Below are 16,418 nucleotides of genomic sequence, written 5' to 3' on the forward strand. Positions count from 1 at the left end.
TGCCCTTTTGGGGGTTTTGTTTCAGTGACTAACTGCTACTCAGCAGGCTTAGCACTGAGAGCCAGGCTGAGTACACCCTGCCCAGCAACACCAGTGATGATCCTGAGCAAACAGTGCTCTTGGGTCAGCTCAGGCCTGGCTCAAATCAATGTGGGAACAGAGAGAAGCCAGGAACAGCACCCGTGCTGGAAGGATCATGCTGACTCTCAGATCCAGGCATGAAGGTTTGTAGACCTGCAAGTACAGGCTACCAATGAGGGGGGGTTTTGTTTGTTTGTTTGTTTTTAATCTTTTATCTGAACATATTTGCCTTGGAAGCATTGATAGACATGAAACCCAGCCTACTTGTCACCAATTTCTCCTTACAAGACAGTCCCACAATAAATGTATAGCTTTCCCTGCCATACCAGATAATTCCTCTATGTAAAAGGAAGGGAACAGAGTGAGACAAAACTGAACTAGAACTAAAAGGGCATTTTCACAGTCCTTAACTGGCAGTGGAGACATTTATACAGACCACTGTTTCAAGCGGAAGTTCAGAGGCTCTTTAATCAACTAATTAATCAGAAAGCCTGCATAAGAGTGGGAGTAAGATGCCTGGGCACAGATTACTCCACACTCGGTTCTGTGGTTACATCCTATTTCACGAGAGGCATTAAGGAATTACAGTCCATGTGCTACGGCACTGCAGGTCCCCTGAGGAGCTGCCGAGGAGCAGAGCCGGGCCGGGCTGGGCCGGGCCGGCTGTCGCAGGGCGGCGGTGACACGTTTGCAGTTTTTCCAGGTGCCACCAGAGGGCAAGTCGCGATCGCAAACAGGTCCCGGCGCCCCCGCAGCGCCCACGGCCCCGCACGGGTAGCGCTGCCCTTGGCCGCCCCGCCGCTCCCGGAATAAACCGCTAAGCTGCTGCCTGGCACGGCCGGGAGCGGGGGGAGAGCTGGGGAGCTGTCCGGGGGCTTACCCAGCATGCCGATCCCCAGCATGAAGGCATCCATCCCGTAAGGCATGACTCGGGACCGCCCTCGTGCCGAGCCCGTTGGGGACATCACCTCCTTCGGCTGAGCTTTTTTACACTCCACCTGCCACAAGAAAGGAAGGATCAGGCTTTGGCTGTCCTGGGCACAGGAAACTGCCACAGGCACAGGACACCGCCACAGAGCACAGGCAGGGCTGCCTGTCCCAGCTCCAGTCACCGCCATCATCCCGCTCCGCTGCCCTTCCCTGGCAACCCTGTCTCCTACCTGCTCACTGCAGGCCTTCCCTCGCCCTGCAGCCACCAGTGAGGAGCTCAAACACTGCTCTTCTCCTCCTGGTGCTGCCCCTGATGTTCTGCCTGGCTCTGCACCAGGGCCTCAAAGCCTAATTTTCTTAATTTCTGATTAAAGGTAAAACCTGCCCCCTCCCAGGCCACCATGAAGTTTTGTGAGATTTCAGAACCTCCAAGCACGGCACAATTCCTTGTTACAGTTAGCTCTCCTCCCTGAGAACTCACTACTGTTGCTGGTTCATCCCCACATGATAAGTTTTTTTCCCACACTGACTGCTGTGATTTTGGGGAAAAGACTCAATCCAATTCCCCACTGCAGAGAAAAATGATTTGGGAGCCAAGTTCCTCACATCCTGCCCCTGTGGCACTGCCCTGTGTCCCTCCTCCCCCAGGTTCTGCCCCAGACACTCACCATCTTGTTGTTGATCTCATGGAAGTGGATTTCACACACTTTTTCCACAATGTCTTCGCTTTCAAATGTGACGAACCCAAACCCTGGAGAAAAGGCAAAACTCCTTGATCAGGTCAGAGCTCTCACAGTTTGCACCCGCTACCCACAGCCTTTTATTGGCAGGAGAGAGGGACAGTACAATCAGCCCTTTCTAAAACAGCTGTCACTCATCTTCCCTCTCCAGCAAATCCTGCTTTTATGCACAAGAACAGGACTATCCCCTTATAGAGTCTCCTTTCCTCCTCATCCTGTACTTCCTACCCTCTCTGAACCCAACAGCTCTCAAAACCAGATTTGGGTGTTTTTTAAACTCCGCTATTTGCAAGGCAAAGCACACGGCTGGTAACACGGGGGAGGATCCGGGCAGACGCTCACACAAAGAGTCGGTGGGGGAACCAACAGCTGCTTGCCAGGAGATCACCATCCTCGCTCAATGCACCCCACCAGCAGCAACACCCTGCAGTTCCCTCGGCAGGCACTGGCCATAAAGCCTCGTGTGAGCGGGCACATCTCAGCAGTGCAGCTGCACAGAGCCAGGCACGCACAGGCACAGCGATTTGCAAAGTTTCACCAAAGTGAGGTTCGTATCTGGGGTAAGGCAGGACAGCGTGTTCCTGGCCCCTGGCCCACGCTCACACCTCCTTTCTCTCACCAACCCCTCTGCTGACAGTTTTGGCAAAGCCCAGCTCGGGTGGGCAGACTGAACTCCTCTCAGCTGACTGCAGCCGTTTCCGGAAAACTGAGGCAGGTGGGAGGATGTCTAAGCTTGCTGTACAAGCAAGCTGGGATTAAGGAGAGCTTTCTGCTTTCCAGAACTGGCCAATTCCATGGCGTTTTGAAATAACTTTTGAAAGCAGATGGGGATCCACTGCCCAGAACTCAACCTTTCCTCCATACTGCCAGAAATGTTTCTCTACGAACTCCTTTGTCTGTCTGTGCCCGGGTAGTTTCACACCGTTCACCCATGAGCAGAGCAGCTCAGGAATTCAAGAGCAAAACCCTGATGCCAAAACCAGTCCTGAGCCCTGTCAGGCCCTCACTGGGCCTGCTGTGCTCTGGGCTGAGCCCCTCACTGCCAACACAGCGGCTGGCAGCTCTCCCTGCTCCTTCCCAAACAACTCTTTAATTGGACCAGTGACTGGGAGGTACCCAGGGTACCTCCCAGCAGGAACAGGGGTTAACACTTCTTCCCCTTTAAGATGAAGCTGGAACAACATCCGAGGCCTGGTTGTCGGAGTAGATTTAATGGCTTTAGAAAAAAGCAAAAACCTGAAGGGCACAGAGAGTGTTCCCTCGCTGCTCTGGGGGCAGAGGTGCTTGGAAGTGCTTCAAACAACACACACAACAGCAGCCAGCACAGGGCTGTTACTGGCGCTGGTTGGGAAGAGGCAGTTTGCAGGTTAAGTTGTGGCAAATAAATCTCCGTGTTGGATGCAAGTGCCGAGCCCTGCCTCGCCACCAGGTAGTCGGTCCGGGGACTCACCAGGAAGGCAGGAGGCAAGGATGGCCATGGGTAGGCTGGGTCCGGATGGCACAAATAGTACAGCCTTGCTCCCATCCTGTAACCAGACTCCACCAGCAGAACTCGGGTAAGAAAAGGTGACCTGGGAGCACAAGCGGGCTCCGGGCCGAGGAAGGGGCGAGGAGCAGGCAACTCTTCAGGCTCTCGTGTCAGCTTTCCTGGAGCTCAGATTACTCGGGACAAGGTAAGACACACACTGCGGGCTGGAGCCACGGAGGTGAGCGGGCAGGGGAGGGGACCATCTCCTCTCACATATCTGCAACTCGGCGAGTTTACAGCACAGGAAACGCACTGGACCAAAGCTCTCTGTGCTGCAAGGGCCGCTGGTAAAGGATGCAGATGCAAAAGAATGGGGCGACTGGAGGCAAGATAAAGAGCAGCTGCGACCTGCATCCCCTACTGCTGGGGTACCGACCCCTCCCTAGGCCAGGCAGGAGGCAGACCCTCTGCAGTTCCCTCTCCTAGGGCCAGAAGGCTGCTCTCACCTCGGTGTCGGTTGGTTGTTTTGTCAAACATCAGCATCGCGTCGTCCACCTGCAAAGAGAAGGGCTGCGATCAGATTATTGCTGCTGCCAAAGCGTTCTCCAGCACAACCGTGCAGAGCTTCCCGGGCCTCCCCAAACCTGAAGGGATCAAGGGCAAGACCTCCTGTCCCCTGTAAGGAAACGGTGTGCACACACACACACACACAGAGCGGTCACCACACCAGGCACTTCCCCGAGCCACAACCAGCATGGTTCCCCCACCAGCCTGGGGCAGGTGCTGCCGAGCTGAGCCCCCTCGGCCCAGCCCCTGGCAGCGAGCGACCCCGATTGTTTGCCTGCGGCTCCAGCCGGGGGGCAAGGAGCAGGGAAGGCATTGTTCCCAAATCCCGGCCTCAAAGGAGAGGAGAATTAAAGGGGGGGAGAGAAGCAAAGCTGGAGAGGGGAGAGGAATAAGGGGCCTCCCAGCGACAGGGGAAGCGGAGGCCTCAGACAACAGAGCCTGCCTGGGAAAGCTGGGAAGCGCCCCCGCCCCCACCCCAGAGGAGCCTTTCCTCTAAGTGAGGTTTCCCACTGCTGGAGGCTGTAATTAGAGCAAATTTACTGCAAGGCCTGAGCAGGGCTGCCTTCCCGGGGGGAGGGGCAGCCGGATCCCATCCCCCAGCCGGCCTGGGGCTTCTCTCCTCCCCTGCGAGCACATCACCGCCTGGTGCCACTTTTCCCCCCATCTTCCCGCGGGTGCTGCCTTGCAGGGCCACATCCAAACTGCTCCACGGGTCAGGCCAAGCAGGGTTAAAAAATACACTTCAATCCCCTCCGTGTAAGCTCCAGTGTAAACCTGTCCCACTGACCCATCCCTCCTCTCTAATACCACTGCCTTAATCCGATTATGAAACTGGACGTGCAAGTGCTCAGGGGAGGTGGCAGCAGTCTCTGGCCAGCAGCTGCCCTGGCCCTCCTCCTCCTCTGCCTCCTCCATGCTAGACAGCCGCTCCCCGGGCAGCAAGTCCTGCACGCCCCCAACTCCACGGGATTGCTCCCTTGCCTCCTCCCAGGAAGCATCTGCATCGCTGCCTTCTCAGGAACAGCCACTGGTGAGGGCAGAGCTGCCCCTACCCTGGCACAGGCAGCCATGAGCTTTGCCTGCAGAGAGCCCACAGTCCCTGTCAGGGAAGGGACAGGCTCCTACTCTCAGCTCCTCAGGACAACATGGGACACCTGGCTCCACCTCAGTTCCAGGAAGATGGAAGGAGCCCTTGCAAATGTTTCCAGTACCATCATAAGCAGACAGAGATCATATTTGATGCCCTTGGCCTTGTCTAACACATCCACTCCGGGTGAGAACAGACAACCTGGCTCCTGCTCATCTCACACTCTTCCTGCCCTGGCTCAGCCTCCCTCAGCCAAATTAACTAACACCTGAGAAACGTGCCGGGCATCCAAGCTGGAGATACGGGGGACATAAGATTTCAGATAGATCTGAAACAATTCCTTGGCAGCTTCCCAAGACCCAGGCAGGGAGATGGGCACTGGGGGCAGCTCATCACGCTGCCAGTTCCCCACTGCCCCTTCCCTTCACGATGCAGCAATACTGTGACATGCTGGGGGGAAACTTGATGTTTCAAAATAGTACAAGAGGTTTTATTGTCTGGGTTTGTTCATTTTAAAATCTAGATCCATTCCACCACCCAGTTCACAAAAAAGGCTGGGAAAAGAGCTGCCCCCACTCCCCAGTAAACACTGGGAGGAAGCTGTGTCAGTGGCACTCTGAGGCAGTGCCCCTGCCCAAGACTTCAACTCAGGTAGCTGGAGAACACAAACCCCTCAAAATGAGAGATGGGCACAAGAAAAAAAACTCCCAGTGGTGATGAGCAGAGTCCTGCTGCTGACTTACTCTGCCTGACCCTGCCCTCCCCTCTTCTCAGAGCCTGGGAAGCAGGAGCAATTCCAAGTGGCAAAGCCCAGTGCACATCCGCACAAGCCCACAGCACAGCAATGTCCTGGGCTGCAGCCTTCCTCCATCTAATATTCTATGACCTGAGCTTTTTTCCCAAGGTTCTGCTTTGAGATCAGGCGTCTAATAAGCACCTCAAAAAAGTGCTCCCCTCACAAAATCATATTTACTATAATAGATGTACTCTGAAAGCTGTTTCCTGCCCTAAACTGCACTTTAGACAGATACCTAGGTATCTACACACACAGTAACGTGAAATAATCTCGCCCTGCTCAACACCAGGGCTTTCAGCCCCACGTGTGGCTAAAACTGACGGGATTTTCACTGCCACTAAAACCCACCACGAGCATCTTTACGCCTCCTGCCCAGGGGTGGCCTCAGCACAGAGCTCCTGCTCTAGTGGGGGGGTGATCCAACCACCAAAGCCCCGCCTAACACCGAGCCTACAACCACAAACCCTATTGTGGCCGTGAACCACCAAACAACCAACCAACCAACCACCACCATCCCACACCCCTCCCTCCCTCCCACTCTCCCCTTCCCGGCTGGGCCGAGCCGGGCCCCAACAAAGGGGCGGCTGCCGGCGGGGCCGTCGCGATGGCAACGCGGCCGCCATGGCAGCTGGGGCCTGGATTAGCAGCTCACAAAGCCGCCCTGCAGCGCTTCGATGCCCCGTGGCCTTGCGATGGGGGTGCGGGAGGGCACCCAACGGGGGCCAGGCCCCCGTTGGGTGCCCTCCCGCACCCCCATCGCAAGGCGAGTCGTCGCTCTCTGATAGCTTGATGCCTTCCACCCCTTGGTGCCAGGGCCTCGCCACCCTCACAGCAAAGAACTTCCTGCTAATATCCAGTCTAAACCTCCTCTCCTCCCCCTTGTCCTGTCACCACGCGCTCTCTTGGGAAGTGTCGCTCCTGGGAAGCTGGTGGTCTGAGCCTGAGGAGTCAAGACAGGATGACTCGGTGCTCCCTGCTCTCTCCTCTCTAGATCTCAAGTGTTCCCGTGCCTCCCCCTGGACAGGCAGGAGGAAAGAAGAACAGTTCTTCTCCTGCCAGGTCCTAGAAAACTGTGGGGCCACTTGGAAGAAGAGTGAACAGAGTTACAAAGCCCTTCCCTGAGACAGTAACTCCTCCAAAGAAATGCTTTAAAAGGCCATCCTTAGCGATTCCTTTTCACACAGTCCCAATCCAATTCCAGAAGTAATACTGAATCCAAATGACTTGGAAAGTCTGTCCGAAAAAGTATTTTCTGAGATGAGGATAGCACGACTGAAACTTCAGCACCTCTCACTTAAAGATGCCATAGTGGGAAATGATCCATCCAGCCTTGGCCAAAAGGCCTGAGTTTTTTTAAAAGGTTTAATCCCATCCTAATATCTTTCAATCTTCCTGTTTCACTCCCAGGTGTCTGCAAAGAGGAAGCAAATGGCAGTCTCATGCAGATTTAAGAAAATAATCATTTCCAGCACAAGTTCTTTGCAAAATGTTGGATGCACTTTGAAAAGGGTAGATTTTGAAAGTTGAAAATATTCAAGCAAAGGGTTTGAAGAGACGGGCACCTTCCACCTGAACAGCAAACAAAAATGGCTGGGCTGGTCCTAGAAGGAACCACTGCAACATATTTGTAGAAGAGTCAGGCAGAAGAATAATAACTGCAGAGACAGCTTCAATATGGAAAACACAAACCAAACTATCTAGAAACCACTTGCCCATCCTGTCAAGAGAGGGCATTAGCGACTCTCAAGGTTCTCCCAGCTGCCAGCCCGATTCCAGGGAGAAGGATGCATGGGCACAGAGCCTGGACCCAGGGAGCAGGTCTGCTGCACCCACACGGCGCTACGAGGACCCTCCTTACCCCACTCTGCAGACCTGCTCCCAAAACTCTGGGAATGAGACTCATCCAAGGGAACAGAGCCTGCTCCGTGCCACAGGTGAGCAGCACAGCCTGTCCAGGTGTTCCTGCCCACTCCCACAGGGGCACCTGGCAAATATCAGATGAACCCCAGAAGACCTGAATGACCATTGCTGCTACAGTGTTTTTGGCTATGTGCCTACCAGATGCGGAGCACAGAGAACCCTTTGTTCCAGAGGCATTGTTACCACAGGCCAAACTGCCTCCTGCCGCAAGAGGGGTGATCAGATTCCCCTTCTCCTCCCCTCCCCATCTGTTCACTGCAACCATGTTACGCGTGAGAATTTGCATAAATTGCCCTCTGATCTGTGGAAGAAAATCCAAAATCCAGTTTGGAAATCCACAGCAGGTTGACAAGTAGCTTTGATCCCTGAAATTTCCAGAGAGCGGCAGATTAAGGATTAATTAATTAACATTCTCCCGATCCAAAGTAAGGGAAACCATGCCCACCATAAGCACAGAAACCAGTCTTCCATTACAGACATTCCCCATCAGCATCTGAAGGTTCTCCCATTAGTCAGCAGGGAAACTCACTTCACATACCCAAGTCAACCACACCATTCTTCTGCCACGTGCACGTGAATATGCATTTGTGACAGACACAAACCCTCAGCAGATCCACACCCTTGAATATGGTGGTTTTCTCTCTGGGACAGTACCAGCGTCAGCCCCCAAGTGATTTCTCAGAACCCCTCAGGCAAAGGGTCCAGAATTTGGACACAGTATTAGATGGCAGCCTAAAGGTCAGAACCCTCCTCAGACCTCAGCAGATCTTTTTTCTTGTTTGCTTCCAGGGTATTTTTAGAGAGCAGATCTCTCTCAGGGCACGAGCTGCCTCACAGAGAGGCTGAGCCCTCACGACCGACTCATCCACATACACAGATCACCTGCAGGCCCAGGGAGATGCAGGCTGGGTTTAAGCACTTTCCAAGCACCCTTGGTGCCACCACTGATTAGTGAGTCATGCAAAGACGTCATTGTCAGTGTATTTCCTGCACTGCTGCTTCACGGAATGCAAATGCACACAACAAAACCCTGAGTTCAAACACCTGATTTGGGTCCGGGCCCCCATTTCTTCCAGGATCTTTGCAATTCTAGTGTCTGGTAGGATCAACTTCTCTCCTAATGGCAAACAGAAGACTGGCTTCACCAAGCAGAGCAGAGATCTGCTTTGCCCAACACCTCCCAAGATATCAACCAGCTACAGAAGACTTTGGAAGAACATAGAGACAAAGCAAGGGTATTACCATGGACCCGAGAATACTCCATCATCTTCCAACCTACTTGTGATCTGGGCATTTCCTGAATTCAAAGGGGTGTTTGTGTATTTAAAAGACCTTCCAGAAATCTGCCCAATCATTTTGGAGCGTATGCAAATTTTAGCAACAACATCCTGCAGCAAAGATTTCACAGTTTAGATAAGTTCCACGACAAAAGACCTTATTTGTTCTAAGCCTCCTCCTATCTCGCAATTTATATGACTTTCTCTACCACAAAACTTCATCGGATCAACTCTTGAAATAGAAAGATGATCTGCATTCTTTCAGTTTTGGTTTGACACAAATAACCTTGCTTGCAAGATCAGAGACCCAACGGCCCAAAGAAATTACTCTGACGGACAACCCCTTTTCCTCCCCAAAAAGAATCCGGAACAACATGTTCCCACAGGTTGAAGTAGAAAAGGAGGAAGCTGTGACTTGAACTCCTCTGGCATTCTCATACACGTTGAACTAGACAGAGGACTAGCTGTGCCTGAGGTGGTAGTGCAAGGTACCTTCCTCCTCTCTTTCAGGTTTCAGTGAGGGTGGTAGCCTGAATCTAGAGAGGCTGTTAAAATACTTCCTTGTGCTGTCTAGAGATCTCCAACACCACCTAACTTAGGCCAAGACACTTAGCTACACATGCTGTGAATGGAAGCCTTTCCAGGACTTGTGTCCTACAGTTGAAAAAATAATCTCCTTTAGAAAGCATGTGCATGGCCTGAGCTTGCATCTCAGAGAGATCTGAGTTTTGGAACCAGAGAAGTGTTTCCTAGAGATCCCACTATGTACAAAGCCCCAGCAGCTGCACCTGACAAACCACAGCCAGCCTGAGATCCCTTCTCAGTCTCTCTCACTGTACTAAAAAAAACCCAAACCCCTTTGTATTTTCTCCTTCAGGAAAACAGCAGCCCATATTTTTTAGTCACAGTTTTGGAACAGAAAAGAAAATGAAGTGATCCCTTTTTGAAGCAGAGAAACTCACACTGTATTTGGGATCCTCTTTGAAGCTTCACCTTTTGTGCCTGTTAAAACCAAGTATTTTGATATGAAGAACTGGGGTGCCAGCCTCTCCCTTTCTTCCTTTATCCCTAAGTAATACTCATGGATTTCCTCTTCACACATTTCCATCTTCCTTTTGCCACTTCCATTTTACAAAGCTGAGAGAAGGTTTTAGACACAGCAAGGAAAGAAAACAAAACAAAACAAAAATAGGAGAGCGAGCGGAAATGCCAAAATAGAAAAGTCAGACTTGGGAATTTTGTTTTATGAACCAGAAAACCATTTCCTCTGCAGCCCAACTAGCTCCCCTTTTTTTTTTCCTGCTAATGGACATGCGAGGTGTGTTGCTTCTGACCCCAGATGCACCAACATGAGCTACCTTGGTAGACTTGAGAGCTGCAGTTCACGGATTTGGACTGGAGAGAACATTATGATAATCTAATTTGACCTCATCTGTTCTGCAGGCCATAGCACTTCCTCCTGTAATTCCTTCAGCATGTGCATGCTTTCTGTCTGGGCTAAAATGTATTTTTCAAAGGCATCTATCTAATTTAAAGGCCTTAAGTGGTGGCAAATCTAACACACACTTAGGCTTGTGGCCTGGGGGTTACTTAGAAGACAACCTTCATGCAAAACCTATTCAGCAGGACTCCCCTGGCCTCGGAAGCAGAGGATGATCCCTCCCTGAAGCTGAGACCCAAACTGAGCTTCCCACTGGATTCTCCAAGACTGACTAAAAATTACCTCTGGGAACCTGGTACCTTGAGCTTGAGGAATCAAGACAGGATGTCTCGGTGCTCCCTGCTCTCTCCTCTCTAGATCCTAAATGTTCCCATGCCTCCCCTCGACAGGCAGGAGGAAAGAAGAACAGTTCTTCTCCTGCCAGGTCCTAGAAAACTGTGGGGCCACTTGGAAGAAAAGTGAACAGAGTTACAAAGCCCTTCCCTGAGACAGTAACTCCTCCAAAGAAATGCTTTAAAAGGGCATCCTTAGCAGTTCCTTTTCACACAAAAATACACACAAGTAATACTGGACCTAAATGACTTGGAAAGTCTGTCTGAAAAAATATTTTCTAAGATGAGGATAGCAGGACTGAAACTTCAGCACCTCTCACTTAAAGATGCCATAAATTGTGATGAAAACCTCAGTCAGCTGCCTGGAGCACCTCTGAAGAAGGGATCCTAGGAGACCTCTCAAACCTGGGAGGCCCAAAACAGCCACCAACAGAGCCTGTGTATCAAAATCATGTTCTCCATGAGTCACATCTGAAACTGAACACAACAGACCTTTCTTAGCCCTGCAAACCATCAGAGCACATTCAGAGCTCAGAATCCCATAGCTGAAGGCCATGGAGGCTTTCCTCTGAAACAGACTTTCCCACTGATCCTACCCATCAGCCACACCGAGCTATCTGCTGGAGAGAATCTCAGGAAACAGCTCTCCAGGCCTTGGGTGAATTATTTGAGGCTTAGTCTGGAAGATTGTTCCAGGCCAGGAACGCTGCTTTACACAAGAGCTCTGAGGAATCACTCAGCTGAAGTGAGCAAGCAGATGAGTCAGAAAACAGCCCCAAAAACTGTGAGTCGATCTGCCCAGCCCTGACCTGTCCCCACGGACACTCCCCTGAGCCAGGAGTCCAGCTGCACCGGCCTCGTGCACGCTGGGAGCGCTGCACGTTGTCCGGGATGCTGGTGCGGATCACACCGAGCTGTGCAGAGCTCTCCCTTCTGCCCAGTCCAGAAAACAATCTGACACAACCAGTTCTTGCCAGTCTCTGACGTCAGGGCACCTCTCAGCACACCAGTAAACAAGAGGAACGTAACAGCACAACACCCCAAAAGAACCGGGAAGGACTGCTCAGAGCAGAGCAGCTCTAAATGCCCGCGATCCGAGTGACATCCTTCTGCTTCAAATGAACAGCCATACAGTGAGGTTACAAGGGGACTATGCCCAAGACATTTTGTTTTCCTATCGAATACATCCATCAGCAGGGCAGGAGAACTTGCAAGTCAAACAACCTTCAGGTAACATGAACACCACACCACCTTTAGTGGTGGCACCTTCAATGGCACCATGTAAAAACTCCTGGGGAGGTCTGAGTTTGTTTATTTCTAACAGAAAATTAAACCACACGGAGTTAACAACTGGAAATCAGGGGACATCTGACACTTTCTCCTAGGACTGAACAGAAATACAGAGTCCCACTCTGCACACCAGCACAGGCAGATTTGACTTCAGAAGCTGAACAAAGGTTCTGAGCAAATACTTCTCCTAAACTTTCTGCCCAGAAGTTTCAACAATACGGCAAAATTGGTTACAAAACTCCTCTTCTTTTCACCAGTTAATGTACCTTAATATAACATCACCCTTTTGCAGGATCTTTCAAAAGAAAATTAAATTAATACCAAAGCCTTTATGCCCACACTCTGCAGTTTCGTGCTACTTCCCTCCATATCCACGATGGTGTCTGCAGCATTCTGGCCCTGTTACTGCCCACCAAACTGTGTCTGCCCCAAAACTGGGCAGGAAGGTCCCAACAGATACAGAATCCAACACTGCCTGCCCCAAAGAGCAAATCCCTGCACAACACCATCAAACAACAGTAAAACAGTCACAGTGTCCTGCCACAGGGGTGACCGCATTCGGCACTTGGGTACGATGATCCCCTTCAGTTCCTAATCCCATTAAAAATACTGGAATCCTTCAGTCTAATACTGTTGACATCACTCCTGAGGATGCTGACAACCTCCTGATGCAGCTGAAGGGCCAAGACTAAGTCCCCTTCCATCCTCTGATTCGGTCCAGACTCACAGTTTGCACACCTGGATGACACGGACCATGGCACAAGTGACTTCCAGCCACAGAAGTTCACCCTCCCCTGAACCACCACCTGCCACAGAAGAGCCAGGCCAACATAAGGGACAGTCAGAGTGCCAAACTTTCTTTAAATTTCCAAAACTTACACCACCAGTTGCCCAAGACTCAGCAGGAGAAGTTTCAGGACCAAAAGGCTTATTTTTCATAAAGGATTATCGAAATACCAATCACAAGAAACTGGCCAAAATCAGAGGTTTGATGCTGCAGCCACTCTGTTAGGAGTGTCTACAAACTTTTCTCCAGCGTTTCAACAATCTGCAAATCAATGAGCCACGCGAGGCTTCTGGATAGGGAAAAACTGGAAAACCATTTCCCTTAGCCGAGGTACCAGCAACTCTGGGAACAAGCAGAAACTCTGTTTCAAATCACCACCAGGCAGGAGTCACTGGCTGTAGCCCCTACAAGGACATTACAGCCAGCCACGTCTGTAACTGACCTTCAATCTACTTAACCCTTGCAAAAGACTCACAAGCTCCTAATCCCGCCCCCACAGAAGTTCACAAAACTCCTTTTGCCCCAGAAAGAACAGCTTTGATCCAACACCACTCAAGAGACTTACCTTCCCGAACTGCTCAAAATATTGTTTCACATCCTCCACAGTAGTGTTCACAGACAGACCACCCACAAATATCTTCTTCGTTCGGGTCACCATCTGGAAAAGGGAAGGACAGGAATTCACCAAATAAACCCAGAGCGAGCAGAGAATGAGACTCCAAAGGCCCCTAACTCCCCTCTGCTGCCGGGAAGCGCCAGTCCCTTTGCTGCAGCTGAGCTTCCCCCTTCTCAAAGCCCTCTCGCCAAACACAACTGGCAAATCTGTCCCACACCAGACTGATGCTCTCCCCCTCACACCATCCCATCCTGTGTGCCAGCACCCAGACACCACCTCCTCATCAGGCAGCACGTTAACAGCCTCTCCCCTCACTAACCCGCCACCCCTCCCTTGGCACTGTGACAGCACCCAAATGTGTGGGGCACAGCTGTCCCCTCCCCAGCCCCGCCACTCTGCTCCAGGCCACCCCAGAGGTGCCCGCTCTGCTCCCAGACAGGAGGCCTGCCGGCACAGGTAGGCTCTGCAGTCTTTACCCTCCCAGCTCACAGACTGCACAGCATCCAGTCTTGAATGGAATAAGCCTCATTTCACACCCATTCCCCAGACACTTCAGTGGAGCCCAGTCAACTCCCAGTTAAATGTCTTTTGCCTATGCAAGAAGGCAAAGGGAAGATCCCTCTGCCACTTGTCACTGACGCAGCTGGGACAAGGAAGAAAACTAACTACCCTGAGAGGGGCCATGGCTGCCAGGCTGAGGCACACCGACATCCTTTGAACTGGCTCTCCAGCTGCATCCTCCCCTTAGCTGCTTGGCTACACCCCTGCTCTCAGAGGAACACATGGTCCTAATTACCCCAAGGAGCATAGGGCTAATCCGCAGCAATTCCCTGGCTTGGAGAGCAGCCCGTTCTAACACTAAAGCACCTTCTGTCACCAAACTGCTTAATGGAATTAACCCAATTCCTACCATGTGCTTCCTGGCTCCAGTTACTCGGGATACCTGCTCACCAATTGTTCTCAGTGCCTGAACCCCTTACTCCCCTCCCAGCGCCAGCCTCCTCTTCCCTCCCTGCTTCTTGACACAGCTTCTCCCCAGCTCTTTCACCCGTAACAGCACTTGGAATAGAGACTCTAAACTTCAAAACTCACATCCAAGAGCCAAGTTAAAGGAAGACCCGAAGTCTGAAGGCAGTCTCCAGCTTGCTGCTGGCTCCTCAGTTAAAAGTTTTTGAGCTGCACACCTGGAAAAAGTTCCTGCCACTGCACATTTCAATGCCAGAGCCTTCTGTAGATAAGGTCCAACACCAAACTCGTTCTGCCTTTTCCAGTGCTGAAGCACACAAGGGCATTTCACAAAGTGAAATCCTTCTCCCCTTCCCTGCCATACACCTATTCACACGCACAGGTGCGCACACAGAGCACTCTTCCAACCTGTATCACAGCACAGCACGGAGCTGTTCTGTATCTTTTAAGGCCTGGAACGTGCAAACACCTTCTGCAACCTTGGAAGGACTAAGTTCACCCTGAGCAGCATTTAATCCACCAGCTTTAACTAATGCATCCTAAAGTACAACAGAGGGGCCTCCTGGTTCCTCCAGTGCCATGCAAACCCCCAGGACTGTGCTCCAGGTGAGTCCTGAGCAAACCCCAGCGAGTGACACTGTTGTGTGCACTGACAGCCTTGCACAGAGGGACAAGATTCATCACCACAAATTTCACCCTCTGGGGTGCAAGGGCTGCCTGCAGTGCTTACCTTGGGCTGTGCTCGGCGGGGGAACGCTACCTTCGGGTCAATCTGAAAGAGATGTGGGGAAGAACAGGTGAACATGCTTTTCCTGCCTATTTACAGGCACAGAGTTTCCTCCATGTGCACGGCTGTCTCTGCCCACACGGCACCTTGCTAAAAACCCAAGGAAACTGCCTGAGGTGCATAAAATTAAGCTGGCTGCAGACATCTTTCCCTCTCAGGAAGGTGTTAGCCAGGGAGACTACAAGTCCCAGCATGCAGTGGTCCATCTCTGGCTGAGTGCTGGCCAGACGCACTGAGAGCCCATCACATGCTGGGATTAACAGGCTGGGCTGCGCCCTCCCGCTCGGCCTGCCCCTGGGTGCCCTGCATCACCAGCCTCATGGTAAAAGTGCTTTCTTTTGCCTTTCTGCTCTTACCCTTCACCCTGCCTACAAGTACAGAGTTCACCTGGGCAGTAACAGGACTGAGAAGAAGCAGCGCACAAAAAGCCCAACACTTCATCCCTTCAAACACAGGGCGAAGCAGCACAAGAGCAGACAGGATGGCACGAATTAACCCGAGGAGCCCCGGCTGCAGAGGCTGCGGCCGCAGGGGACGTGCTGCCCCTCTCCCCAGGCTGCTGCCCCTCTCCCCAGGCTGTGCCGCACACAAAGCCGCGATGCCTCCCTCCCTCCCTTGGCGGGCTGAGCCTCCATTGTGCCTGCTCGGCTTCCCTGTAAACCTGCTGCCGGCCGGAGCTGCTGGCCCCGCGCCGCCATCCAGGTGCCGCACGTTCTGCTGGGCTCAGCACGAAGGAGCCCGTGCCTGCACTGGCCTCACACCACCACCAGCACCACCACAAAAGCTGGGACAACACTAATGCAGCTGCAAGTCAAACACCCACAAAGCCTCCTCTCCTTCTCAGCCACCACCTCTTTCTTTATGGCCTATTTTTACAGCAACTCCTGAAAAGTTACATCACATCGAGGATGATCCAGACCTACAAATCAGCTTACAAAGACCTGTAGTAAAGGCAGGTCTGGCTCATCCCTGCACTTGGACAGGCTGCAGCTGGGAGGGCAGCCTGGAGCGTGGTCCCATCAGCCCGGCAGCTCCAACAGCCCAAAAGGAAGCTGTGTTTCTCCAGCTCCTCTCACTGATTTGTTCAGCTTTCCAGCCTGGCTGCCCTCCCGTCCCGCATCCTTTCACTTGTCACACAGCCCCGGAGCTTGGCCCCCCTGTGCCCTTCCACCAGCTTCTCTCCCTGCCTTCCCCACCTCCATCCTGACTCACAGCTTACAACATAAATAAACTCAGCACGTAGGTAAACAGAGGCAAAAGTGAAGAGCACAAATAAACTCAAAAATAAACCTCCCTCCCCAAGCTCCAAGCGCCAGCAGATTAGCAAACCCTC

The 16,418-nt window shown here is 52.1% G+C and overlaps 1 protein-coding gene across 6 annotated transcripts in view; it reads right to left on the reverse strand.

Annotated features, from left to right (window-relative positions):
* MSI1 (musashi RNA binding protein 1) overlaps positions 1-16,418 on the reverse strand; it is a 73,183-nt gene that overhangs the window by 8,910 nt on the left and 47,855 nt on the right. For all 6 annotated transcript variants that reach the window (XR_003571051.1, XM_027881945.1, XM_027881942.1 and 3 more), the window contains 5 exons: positions 15,029-15,070; positions 13,282-13,374; positions 3,726-3,774; positions 1,680-1,762; positions 962-1,079 (listed from right to left, as the gene is read on the reverse strand). Coding sequence is in view for 5 of the 6 variants with exons in the window: in XM_027881945.1 (XP_027737746.1) it covers positions 962-1,079; positions 1,680-1,762; positions 3,726-3,774; positions 13,282-13,374; positions 15,029-15,070 (385 nt within the window). In the remaining variant the exon portion in view is untranslated. The remainder of the gene's footprint in view (positions 1-961; positions 1,080-1,679; positions 1,763-3,725; positions 3,775-13,281; positions 13,375-15,028; positions 15,071-16,418) is intronic.

This window comes from Empidonax traillii, unplaced genomic scaffold (assembly GCF_003031625.1).
Source record: "Empidonax traillii isolate 1590-97213 ecotype Southwest subspecies unplaced genomic scaffold, ASM303162v1 scaffold99:size1466351, whole genome shotgun sequence".
NCBI classification, from domain to species: Eukaryota; Metazoa; Chordata; class Aves; order Passeriformes; family Tyrannidae; genus Empidonax; species Empidonax traillii.